Below are 13,429 nucleotides of genomic sequence, written 5' to 3'. Positions count from 1 at the left end.
GCAACCTGGTCTACTTGGTGTCCCTGCTTTTTGCAGGGGGTTGGACTAGATGACCTTTATAGGTCCCTTCCAACCCAAACAATTCTATGATTCTATGATTCCTTTGCGTTGTTTGTCTATTACTTGTACCTCTTCCTTTTTGTGTGCATGACACATTTCACCACGGTGTCACAGATACAGCCTTTGAAAAGCAGCCCCCTCCCAAGCAATATTTAGCAGCTGCTTTCAGATACAGAGTGGCAGCTGAGATATGTACATTCCTTGTCACCACAATGAGAGGCACTTGCTAGGGAAGGAGGAAATCCTTTACATCCTCCACTGTTCGAATGCTCTGTAAAGCCCAGATGATTAGATACCAGACATTAGTGGTTCAGTGCTTCTGAAGAGTGCTTTGATACTGGAGAGAGGATGTCACCTTCCCAGTAACCTTCTCTGTATTTGGATACTGTCTTTTGCATAAGCTGAATCACAAAATACTCCTCTCTCTGGCACGCAATACATAGCATGCTAACAGTACTATCTGCAGGTGATAATAGTGGATGGCTAAATCAGCAAGCATGGAAGGCACTATAGAAGAAGGTACAAGCTGCAAAAAGTCTGTGAAAGCATGCAGGAAATGCCTTTTATTTTGTTTGCTACTACATTTTCACGTCAATCCCCATGATGGAGAGCTCTGTCTTCTTGCCACATCCAAAGTCAGAAAGGAAATACTTAGACGATTTGCGTACATGGTGGGCTCGGGCCAAGTTTTCTCACAAAGGTCACTGGGACGGGAAGCCTCCCACAAATGGCAAGACAAGAGGAGGGTGGAGCTGGTGCCTGGGTTCCCAGCCCTACACATACATCTAGGGTAAACAGCTACAGCACAAAGATGTTGCAGCGCAGGATGCCAGTCTCACCCAGTTTGCTTTTATTTATCATTATTATTTATCTGTATTACTGTATCGCCTCAGAGTCGCAGTTGGACACAAACACTGCATTGTCCCTCTCCCTGAAAGCTTACACTGTTTAGGGAGCTTAGCTTGTAAACTAGGCCAGGAACGAATAAACCTTTGGATGGAGCTCTGGAGAGTGGCTCTCCCTGACCCATCCACCATCACTTTTTTGGCATGCTGTGAACAAAATGCCATATTTTTCTACCATGCTGGGTGCATAGCTGGTTATATGATGGGAAGTGACTGCATTTTGGTCACACACTAAGCGCATATCTGCTTTTATAACAGGATGTGCTCCATCAGACAATGCAAGCAAGTTTCACCATATACGATTGATTATGTATATACTCCATGACAGAGAACAATTGCACTTGCTCACATGATAGACATATGCCTAGTCAGGCCAGGTCCTGAGACTCCTATTCTGTAGACAGGATACAGTAAGTAGGTAACTTATGGAGCAAAAGGTTAGCAGTGAAACAACACTCAGGAGTATGATGGTTTCAGCCCACTAGCACCTGCACTTTGTCAAAGTTTTGAAGACTGTGGCAAAAGAGAATGTTAAGAAAAGATGTGAATTATTTTTATTTGTTATATATTTTAGGCCTTTTTTCAGTTTCTTAGAGAAAATGGATGTCTAAATACTCACAGAGAGAATTTCAGTTCTAAAACACAGAAGTTAACAGGCACTTGTTATAAGTTGTTCCAGTATTTGGTTACAGGAAAGGAGATTTCAACCCACTATCTTTAGTTCTGAGTTCTTGTAGAAGCTCTTAGACCTTTGACGATGCATTATGCTTTAGGCCATTAAGCAGTGCTGTATTTTCTCTTGATCAGTTCAAGGCGTTCCTTAATTATATTAACCCCTTTCAGCCAACACCTTTCTTGTTCCCTCCCCCCCTCAAAGTGTCCTTGATGGTCCTGCACATCACCAAGACAGATGTCCATGCAGCATGAACTTTATTTATAAAGAATGGATTAGACATCACAATTCTTTAAAAAAGTTTAAATTAACTAATCAACTGGTGAAAACAGATAATACTATTTACACGGGACAATGGTCACCTTCCCAAAACTTAAACTGAATTCTCACTCTGTTGAAACAAGGACAATGAAATATAGAAACACACTGATTTCTAGCAGTTACCTTGTAAATAGCGATCTAAGTCTCTCAGACTTACAGAACTTATCTTTTCCCGATAAATGAACCTAAATTAGCTCTTTGGCACAGTCATACTGATGTCTGCTTTTCAATGCCAGTACTGTAATGGACTCAGCCACCTAATGGAATCAATATAAAATCAATGATCCTCCTATTGATATGTCCAGCAAGAAAAGACTGCCCAAATATTCGATGTCTCCTGACAATGCCTATACTCATCCTTCCTGCACCTGGACTGACTGAAGTTAACACTGATTCTATAAAGACAAACAGGAAGTTTGCAGCTCAGACAGTGTTTCCAAAAGCCTAGACAAAGACTGTGATCACTGACTTCACATTTAGAGTGTACAAAATAGTATGATGCCTGGTGCCATTCTATAACACATTTTCAGATTTTCACCTGAATTCACCAGAGATGTAGTCTCTAATTTCTCTTTTGAAGCACCTTGGCAGGAAAATATCCCCGTAAAGTGTATTAGGAGTGTTTCAGAACAGTCTCATCTCCTGTCTTGAGTGCACTGGGCCCAGTTTGAAGTCTCAGCCAGTACAAGAATTTAATCAGAAACCAGAAAAAAACCACTGTTCTAGATGTAATGTCACTTGCAGGTCAGTCTCACTATTTGGTATCTATCTTCAGTTATTCAAGGTAATTTCAGTTTCAGGCTTAAATGTTCAGATCTCATTTAAAAATCTACTTTCTTGACTCTCTTCCTTATGCTAATAAAACCAGATATATAATTATGCTTCTATCCCCAGAGTCCTGTACAGACTCTATTCAGTGTGGCACTGTTCCAAAAATTAAGGATCCAACTGAGTTCCCACTATTAAAGAAATATACTTTACAAATCTTTATATAAAAAGCCTACCTGGATCAATCGTAGCAGTATACTACAAAAACAATTCCTGTTGCCTTGTGCCAACTGTTAGATAAATAAGACTTGTAAAACAAAATCTGCTCCTAAATTTACATTACTATTTCTGGAATATACAAAAAGTTTTCTAAACCTCTTGCTTATGAACTTGCACATGATCTTTTCTCTCATAGAAGAAGTGCACACATTGACCTCCCTTCTGATCCAAAATGATTTCCATCACGCAGAGTAGTAAGTTTCTGCATCTCTCCCAGGAATTAGGAGTGACTTCCATCAGAGAATTAAATTAGAAAAGTCACTTCGATATTTGGAAATATGAGAGTAAATTGTTTAATTAGATATCATTCTAAAGAACAACGGAAACCAGTTCTGTTTCTGTCCAGAGCCTCTTGAAAGTTATTTCATGAGATGGTGGCAATTAGTCTCTTGTATCACTCAGGAAATGTGTCTCTTCTTTTCAATTAAATATGTCGTCCAGTCAGGAAGAAAAGTGGTCTGTCCTCTTTTGCATTGGCAGTCTGGAATTCATCCCGCAGTCGGAACTGCCATTCATCTTCCAGCTCTAGCCGGACAACAGTCTGGCGAAGAGAATTGCGATCTTGACAAATCACACACAGGGTGGCACCTAAGCAAACAGTTAAAAAGGAACCCATGTGAGTATCCCCTTTGTTCTCAGATCACCCAGCTCCCTATACTCCTTAGCATGTAGAACTCCACCACTTTCACAACAGGAATTACAAACAAGCTTGGAAAAAAGTGAAGACATTAAAAAGCGCCTATAAGAAATCTGGAGAGGGTCTTTTTACAAGGGCCTGTAGTGATAGGACAAGGGGGAATGGCTTTAAACTGAAAGAGGCATTTAGATTAGGCATTAGGAAAACATTCTTCACTATGAAGGTGGTGGCACTGGAACAGGTTGCCCAGAGAAGCTGTGGCTGTCCCATCCCTGGCAGTGTCCAAGGCCAGGTTGGACAGGGCTTTAAGTAACCTGGTCTAGTGGAAGGTGTCCCTGCCCATGGCAGAGGGGTTGGAACTAGATGAGCTTTAAGGTTCCTTCCAACCCAAACTATTCTATGATTCTATGTAGGACAGAGGAGAGCTATGTTCAGCTACCTGTTTATCAGGATCTTCTTGCGTAACTTGAGGTATCTAGTATTCATCTAATAAACAAGACCACAAATACATTCCCTACTCTTTAAGGTAAAGAAGGGTAAATCTGTCAGGTCTAAGTAGGTGGTGATGAGACCTGCCAGAAAACAAGGTAAAGCCCTACATCCGTTACTGTTCTAGACCTACTGATCATTACCTTGTTGAGTGAAAACCCCATTCAGCAAAACACACCACAAGTAAATCACCGTGATGGCTGATTAAGCTTTTTGTGCTTTGTGCTGACCAGAAATGGTCTAAACATGTCCTTAAAACTAATCGCAAACTTTAGCACTTTTCATATTGGTATGTTAATGTGCTGGCAAAAAAGAACATGGTCTGTATGTCTACAGACACAGGCAAGTCCAGAATGTCAAAGTAAGATATATCGTATTTTAGTAAATGGTATCAACTATCATTTTAATTTGCATGCATCACTTCCTGACTTCTGAGAAAAGTGCTCAATTAAGAGGAAATAATTGCCTTGCCAGCATTCAATAATCTGAATGAGAGGCGGTGAGGTAAGTGGAAATGCCCAAGGCGAAAAAGAAGCTGAGAATATAGTAAAAAGAAACAAGACAGACAATCATGTGGCGTTTAATCTCCATGTGCGCGGTTAGAAAATCAAGTAGACTGACAAGGGAGATGGAGAAATCCTGAATCAAATACACTTTGTGCTACTCGCAATTAAAGTTGCCTGGTATATGCAAAATTAAACTGATTGATTGATAGTCTCCAGTCACTCAAAAAATGCAGTACAAAAGCAGCACTGCTTTCATTTGCAGTTACTCTGATAGCCTTGTTAGAGAAACTACAGGAGGATTAAAATGTGGACACTGTTCCAGAATGCACATAGGCACTGGCTTCAGTGGCTTGTGCAGGTAAAAGCACTGCACACCCTGATTTGCACTTTGCTGCACCTACCTACATGAAACTGTATTAACTGTATCAACTGCAACAAAGAACGCAGCAGTTAATAACAGCTCTGCCTATTTCAAGAAGGCATTTGCTGTGGTGGCTTTACTCCAGTGACAACTATAGCTGTGAGTGAAAGAAATCCTCACAGCGCTAAATGCCTAAGATAAGTAGAACAATCCAAAAGAAGCTTGAAATGTGACTGCCTGCAATACAATGGAAGTTATTTGTCTCCACTGCTATCCACCATCATAAGGACTATATGGAGAAACTGTTTATTAAGAATGAATTTTAAATGAGCCAGCTTCTATTTCCAGGGATAGTAAATAGACTTTGATGGAGGCTTTCCATCATCTATTTTCTATTGCAAATTAGAAAACCTGAAAGACACAATAGATGCTTCATGCATAAATCTTAAATACTTAGTTTTCAAACATAAACTAAGGAGTTATGCATATACACTAGGCATAATGATATAGATCCCACATTCCTCACCACTTAAAAATCTGAAGAACTTATGGTACTGTTCATTATATATCAGTTTACTACAGTACAGAGACAGCACAATGAAGTATCAAAGATAGGTGGGCCGTATAAAGACAAATATGAATACATGCATGTACATATGCATGCATGTGTATTTTCATATGAAATACATTTTTCCCCAGGCTCCCAGAGACCAGGTCATATAATTCTCTGTAATAAAATTATTTTATCTCACCTTTAAGAAAATGAAACTTCTTCAAAAAGCTAGCTACAACAAAGGAGTCACAGAGGTATAGCAGGAGACCACTGAATGTCAAACCAGAGGAACTGATATTCAGAGAGTGAGGCCGAGAACTCACATAGCAAACTGCAATCTGATTGGGAGAGGGTAAAAAACGTTAACATTTTTCAAGGTTCTTTATAAAGCTAACGTTTGATATCAAGCTTTCAGTATTTGCACCTATTCAAATTCAGACTTGCTTTCCAACTCCAAATATTGTGATCTTTATAGTTCCTTCCTAAACATCCCTCTACTTACTAGAAGTCTACATAAAAGCACTATTCATAAATATGTATTAGTCATTACTATTCATTACTATTATTATCAAGAGGTTTAGATATGGTAGGGTTTGAAAGCTGCAGTAACAGTGGCTCTCCACAACCATAATGCCATGATCTGCCCAGCACAGTTTATCTACACATGAGTAAAAAAAGTGCAGTTGGACACACAAAGGACCCTTTAGAAATGCCTAATTTAATTTACATTATAATAGGACTACTCAAGTCAGTAGTTGTGCATATACATAAATGTGAGAGGTTTCCTCTTGTCTAGTTTGCTTTATGGTTACTTCCCAAATCCATTAGGAACCAGGAATATTTATAACACTCTTTCAGGATTCATAAATTTTAATCAAGAAATCTTGCACACAAGGCTTTGTTTCCAAAGTTACATTGAACTTTGGGGCAGACCCTCATCTGGTATAAATCAGCATGATCCAGGGGAGGAAGGACCCACAGCAACTGAAACTCTGATCCAGGATGCCTATATTTACCTATATTCCTTCATCCCTATTGTACCATATTCCAGCTCAGGTAGCAATTCCAGAACCAAATTAAAATCACTTTATGTGCTGAATGGGTTAGAGCTGAAAGATAAAGACAGTAACAGTACAGTGCCTTTCCATAGAGTTTATTGTTTCAAATACGTGGAAACATAGACCTGTCAGAGCGCAGCTAGAAAGGAAATTAAAAGAAATAGTTAAAAATGTTCTGGGAGCAGCATATGTGGGAAGGTCATTACACAGCTGTTTTGGTAAATTTAGTAAATCCAGCAAGATTTCACTGAATTTCACTTAGTATTCAAGTCAGGGGAAAAGGTAAAAACAGTGTCTCTCTTCTGAATACTACCACCTTAGCATCATCTTTCTATCTGATCTACATTCGAATGACCTTGGCTCTAGATCCAAACTCATCAGAGAGAGGCAACAGCTCACGACATTTAATGTCAGCTTATCCCATTCTGACTCTTCCTGATATTTGCTCCTCTGCCTCAGATATCAATCAAAAGTGAGCTAAAACATTTGTATTTTGAAGTGCTGCCTAAGGGCTAGCTAGTATTTGTAAAACACCCTTGTGGAAGAAATTTACTGTAGGAATGGTCAAATTATAGCAGAGTGAGAAAACACTCCTGGAAAATGTGCTCTGTGTTAATGTAGAATTTAACATAATTCACAGACTATACTGGTATTTAGGACAACTCTGGCATTGTTCTCTAAACATTTCTGGAGCCACTTATTTTGTTCAGTACCTGTGGTCCTAAGTTAAGGTAACAGTCCACAGATAGCACTGGATGGCTATAATTCTTCAGTGAGAGAGGGAAAAAGCGATGGCTGTGATACTGGAGGTATTTTTCAAGGAGCAATTGAGCAGGTGCTGCCAAGAAGGTATGCTTGCTGTCAGGAGCACAGATGTACTGAGCAGGGGAGATTGAAACTGGAGTGTCAGATACCTGTGAGGAAAAAATATTTCTGGTAAAGATCAATCCTGATCAATCAAGTTGCACTCATCTGAATTTTGGGTTGTATAAAATATATCTCTACCATTCAAATCTAAGATTTATATAAGAAGGACAATCCTTCAGCAAAAAATATCTGATACCAAAAAAGTTTCAGAGTTTCACAGAATTATATTTGTATTTATAGAATCTTTGAGGTTTCTTCTTTGAACCCAAAATACTCCTATACATGAAGTCACATGAAGATGAGCAATTCAATAGCTATTGATAAAACACTCACAACGAATGGTTACTTGGATCATAAAGGGACACTTTAAGTGTTTTTAAAAGTTTTAAAGGAACATGATTAAAGAAATTGTGCATTTATGCCAAGAATATAGTGAATTTCAGAAATAAATAAATAAATAAACCCCCCACATGGCAGACATACCCCATTACTGGCAACTGGTGATGCATCAAAATACCTCAGGTCTCCTGGTTACAGGGTACGAAAAAGGGAAACAGAATTTCAACAACAATGAAACAGAGGTCTCAGTTCCCACCTTTGACTTAATGTGGAAGGATCGCTGTCCTCCTACTGCAATTTGCTTTTTCATGACACTGAAGTGATTGAACCGACAGATGAGGAGGCCAGCACTGTGGACACGCAAGTTGAAGTCAACATCATCGCATGTAAATCTGGAAAGAATAAATCATAGCAGCTCAGAGGAATGTTTCTCATCACACACTAACAAATGCAAGCACTCAGGGTCTTTGGTCAGCACCGTAGAAAGGACAGGTGTCAAACGTACTGACCCTCCACCAGCGCCTATCAGTCAGGAAAAGAAGCTTCAGCTTTGTAATAATTATTATTACAAGTGGGATGATGTGCAGAACCATTTGATTAACGTCCAGGACCTGGATTTAAGAGAGCTGAGCAATTACTGCAACAGCCAACAGCAGGGAGAAACACGGCATTTAATTATAGGGTTTTAAAATCTTGGCTTTGATCTTAGTAATATTTACATGGATTTTTGGTATCCCTGACTGTCAGTGTCTCTGTGTTTTAAAATGTACCTTTCTTCTTGCCAGCCCAGGCTTGGAATGCCATACTACAGGCTCAACAGCACCCACACAGAGGATTATGGCGAGCCATGCATGGTATGAAGATACAGGCAGGAAATGGGCGGTTTGATCTGGCATTCCTGACATTTTAACATTGCTGCCTGGACTCATATCATTTTGCTTTTTTGTCAAGAGCTCTTGTAAAGCTTCCTTTATTTGGTTCATTATCTCTACTAAAAGATGCTACTGATTCACTTACCTGTTCTGATTGTACTGTACATTTTGTGTCAGATCGACATTCAGCATAATGAAATCATGCACATGGCAGCAGGAGAATGGTTCCTTGATCTCAGCACTGTTTGTTTTACTGGACCATTTCCTCATCCCGATTAAGGCATAGTGAGTGACATTGGGAGTTGCTTCAATATGTTGCAGAATTTGCTTCAAGGAAACATTCCTTTCAGTCCACATATAGTCACTAAAATAATTATGAAACTGTGTTAATTTTGAAGTATATGCAGAATATTCAGAATCTCATTCAGCTGAAGAGCAATTCTTAACAATCGAAAGTAGTTATGAGTACCAGGTAGATAACTTCAGTGCTGTCTTTACTGCAACTATTTGCCTCCCTAATAAAAAAAAATTAACTTGTGCCTATGTGGTAGAGACTGGTATGAAAAATCTGAAACTTAGTCTGGATCTTTCAAAATATTCACTCAGATATGTAAACTTTTAAAGTTACCTGGATAATGTTCCAAATGACTATAGGAGTGTTGCTGACTTTGTGTCATGACTTAAGTGCAAAATATAAGATCCTCCTAGCCCACCCCTAGAGTCCATAAATCTCAGTTTTCACTGAGGTAAGTTCTCTTTGAAGGTTTGCTGTAAATCCTGCATAGCGCCATTCTGGGAATAGATAAAAATATCCAGTACAAACAGTGTTCTAAAGTAATGAAAACAAAAATACTTGTTTGGGGATTTGGGGAGCTAATAAAGGAGCCATACAGACTAGGACTGAGAAAAGAGCTAAGGGAAATCAGTTGCACAATTTGCACAGAAACATCTTCTAGCTTCCTTAGAGAAATCCTGTTAAAAACATACATCCGAATGACCATGCTTGGCCAGTGTATCAGGGGTTGTTAACAGAGTCTGAAATCTGCAGTCCAAGTAACTCCAGTTCGAACCAGAGTCAAGCCATACAGCAAAGGCTGTGGTGCACTTAAATCATCAGGGAACAGGAATGAGAAACTGGCACTAAACTATGTGGTATGCAAAGGCAGATATCTAGGGAAAATACTTCTCTCATTAAACAAATATTATTCTCTGCTTCTACAGGGTAGAAGTTGTACTATATCAAAAGTCATTTCAAAACTGATACTCAATGAAAGATTAAAAGAGACCAGCTAAAAAAGCATATATTACTCTATTTACCTTTTCCTGTCTCCTGAACAATCAACTTCTACTGCATTCCACATAACACAGGAGTCATCTGAAATGACAATGAAAGGCCAAATATCCTGGGGTTTTATCCCCAGCTCCTCCTGCCGATTTCGTTCAAGCTCCAAGTTATGGTAAGACAACTCTTTTATCAGGAAGTGTGCAGCACCTGAAACCAAGGAATTAATCCATCAGCTTACAAGCAGGGGCAGAAACTGTTTACTTTTAACTCAGAAGCCTTTTGAAGTGAATATTTCTGCAGGCTAGGGTATGAATTGCTCTGAAGATTTTAACACCCTAGCACTCCCCAGAGCCAACTTACTTTGACACTTGCCAAGCAAGTGCCTTACAGGATGCCACTGGGAAGCACGCAAAAAGAAACTTGACTTCTGTGGTAAAGATTTGCTAGTGTCTAATCAGTTTAGATTAGACAGTAACAAATCTTTAATCTTGAAATCCTTTTTATTCCTTTCAGATTCTTTTAACCTGACAGATATTTGGCTCCACTAGCATATCTTAGTACAAACATTTAGAGATGTTGATTGACCAACTGAGTAACATGAGAACCATTTCCCCATATCATCTACTTTGAATTTTTGTCACTACTGCTGTATATAAGATGTTCCAGCAGCAAAAGCAAGGTGCTGAATATTTCACAGATATATTAGCAGAACCTATCAAAGAGATGTACTTAATCAGCACATCACTCCCTATGCAAACAGCACATAAATTATTTCCACAAGGAAACAGAGTAGGTAACTCCATCTAAGCTAACATCCTCAGCTCCCTTTAAAATCAACTGGGCAGAGTATTTCTAGGGTACGATTCATCTAGCTCATTTTAGGTGACTTGGATTAAGTGAATTGCATCTTCGACTGTGACACACTGTCTTCAGAAAGAATCCAGATCACCAGATCATACATGCTACAAGATGAGTGTCCATATCTGTTAGAACTTTTTGTTACACTTACCTACTCCCGCACTGTTGAAAATGCTTGGAAGAACAAGCATGATATGGTTGGGCCAATACTTCTTATATATGGCCATTTCATATTCCTTGACAACTAAAACATGCAAATGACTGGCTCCATCCATTGCGTGATATAAGTTGAAAAGTCCATGTTCATGACGACCAGTGGTGGGAGTAAAAGTCGGGCTTTTTATGTAATCTTCACTCTGTAAATAAAAAGAAGTGTGAGTTTCTGTGTTAAGCTGGAGGATGTTTAAACAAAGAGAACCAGATCCTTCAAGAGAACAAATCAGGTTCACTGGCTCAGAGATCAGGAAAAGAATGCGCAAGGACCCAGTGCACAGTTCTGACTGCATAGCCAAGCACAAGTTACTGGGTGAGGAAGAGGAGGAGGTTTCATCCTCACATTGAGCAGTTGCTTCTGTGTTGCTGCCCGGGTTCTCCCATTTGAAACTTGAATGGCACATAAAAGCCCGAACTGGAGGGTAGTATTGATTGGTTATTTGTTACTGGAAGCAGCTTCAATACTCCAAGCAGTGTGGCCTGAGCAAGGCACAGCTTCATCTTAGACATGGATATTAGGAGTCTCTGTGAATGCCAACATCAGAGTTTGCATAGCCTGCCAGATAGATGACCTTACAAAGTGTTTTCTACAAGTGTGACTTGATTCTTTGGGCTGTTTTGAAGCCATGACATGTTCTTTGAAAGCCTTATTCTTATATGAAAACAACTGAGTGTTTATGCAGAATAAAACACTGCCTTCCACTACACTAAAAAATTCCTCTTAGTAACTGTATGATAAACAAAACCATGTCTCTGAGGCTCATTGCTGAACTTTAACATATTAAACCCATAACTAAAGACCTTTTGCCCCAATAAGAGTATTTATACTAAAGGCTCAACCTTGATAATGAGTAGAAGAAACAGCTTATTGGTGGCTTGAGAGTTTTGCTTCATGTCTCCCTTTCTGGGAGAAAATACAAGCTTAGAATGAGGACATCTTCATTATCTCTTGCCAGCAGGACCAGAAGTGTAAAGAATCCTAATTCAACAAATTTTAAAATTGGTGGTGCCTCTCTCCTATATATGGCCATAAAGATAATTATCCATCTACCTTATCTGTGACTAGCGGTAGCCTCATGCTTTCCAATTGTCTTCCTGGTTGGCTAAAGACAAAATGATGCTCCTTTGACTTTGGAATGATAAAATGCAGCTGAATCTCTTCTCCCAGCATTGAATAGGAAAAGGCAAATGCATGCAGAGTAGACTCATAAAGCTGAGGATGAGAAAAAATGGGACAATTCCAACGGTTAGAGTCAAACTACAAGGTGTAGTTAATACACATTTATAACATTACCAAACAGACTACAATCACTTACTGTATTGCGTTAGATTTTACCTCATGATTCACTAGGTGTTAAACAATGCCCTCTAGGCCCCCTATGCGCTAAACAAAATATAAATTAAACTGTTCCCTCTTTTGAAACCATTGTGTCAGCTTTGTCTTGCAGGTGGTACCAATAATATACAGGCCACTCTTGGCTTTCGGATATACTGACACATAAATCCCAGTATTTGCATTGCTAATACCTTCTTCGTCACATTCTAATAGGCAGGAAACTGGAATGTTACAAGTAATAACAGTCTGTATGCCACATAAACACTGCTTTACGCTGGACTACTCCTGTAAGTAGAATCTTTTCCAGTTTACTCAAGTGAAAATGTACGCAAGTCCCAGTGAGAAAAGTTTACTGGTAGAGTAGTTTTAACTGGTAGTATACAGGTAGAATACAGATTATAGTACTGAATAAGCTAGTGTAAGTGAGGCAATGATCAGACCTCTGATGTCCCCAAACCTGCAGTCTGGTCAAGGCAGGCAAACCCCAAGAAATAACAAAATCTGTAAATCAGCTGTTTTTAACATATGCATGCAACTTCTAAGCCAAAAATGCAGTGGATGTACACAAAACTGTGCTTGGGTTGTGTCTGCTTCAGTTCCTGATCTGCAGGCTAATATATGGAAATCTTTACCTGGTACCTGGGATTGAAACCCATATACTGATGACACTGTTCACAGTGATGGTAGGTGTTATACGCTGCATACTTGGACAATCTCATCCTGGTTGTTTGACGGCGTGTATACATATCCTCCTGTCTCCTGCTTATTGATCTGTCTATTAAGAAAAGAAACAACTTAAATGTAACACATATTCAAGGCCAGAATTCCCTTATGACAAACTGTTTGTCACTGTAATTACCTTCTAGAAACAATGGCAGGATTACACAAACACATGCAAAACAAACTACAAATTAATTCTGAGCATAGTATGCTTTATAACTTGTTTTGTACAGCAAATGGGATGACAGTGAAGTATCTGCAAATTCATGATTATATTAATTCTGTACAGATTTCACACAAGGCTGAGGTGTAAGCAAAGCCAGATTATT

The 13,429-nt window shown here is 39.1% G+C and overlaps 1 protein-coding gene across 3 annotated transcripts in view; it reads right to left on the bottom strand.

Moving 5' to 3' along the window:
• Positions 1-1,878: 1,878 nt before the first annotated feature.
• The window catches only part of GREB1 (growth regulating estrogen receptor binding 1), a 94,059-nt gene continuing 82,508 nt past the window's right edge, over positions 1,879-13,429 (bottom strand). For all 3 annotated transcript variants that reach the window (XM_030490687.1, XM_030490689.1, XM_030490690.1), the window contains 9 exons: positions 13,013-13,155; positions 12,096-12,257; positions 10,983-11,187; positions 10,006-10,180; positions 8,834-9,052; positions 8,073-8,208; positions 7,324-7,524; positions 5,752-5,890; positions 1,879-3,594 (listed from right to left, as the gene is read on the bottom strand). In XM_030490687.1, the coding sequence (XP_030346547.1) occupies positions 3,431-3,594; positions 5,752-5,890; positions 7,324-7,524; positions 8,073-8,208; positions 8,834-9,052; positions 10,006-10,180; positions 10,983-11,187; positions 12,096-12,257; positions 13,013-13,155 (1,544 nt within the window). In that variant the 3' untranslated portion in view covers positions 1,879-3,430. The remainder of the gene's footprint in view (positions 3,595-5,751; positions 5,891-7,323; positions 7,525-8,072; positions 8,209-8,833; positions 9,053-10,005; positions 10,181-10,982; positions 11,188-12,095; positions 12,258-13,012; positions 13,156-13,429) is intronic.

The sequence above is a fragment of the Strigops habroptila genome, chromosome 6 (genome assembly GCF_004027225.2).
Source record: "Strigops habroptila isolate Jane chromosome 6, bStrHab1.2.pri, whole genome shotgun sequence".
NCBI classification, from domain to species: Eukaryota; Metazoa; Chordata; class Aves; order Psittaciformes; family Psittacidae; genus Strigops; species Strigops habroptila.
Note: the sequence above shows the minus strand (reverse complement) of the source record. Positions and strands in the feature narration are given on the sequence as shown.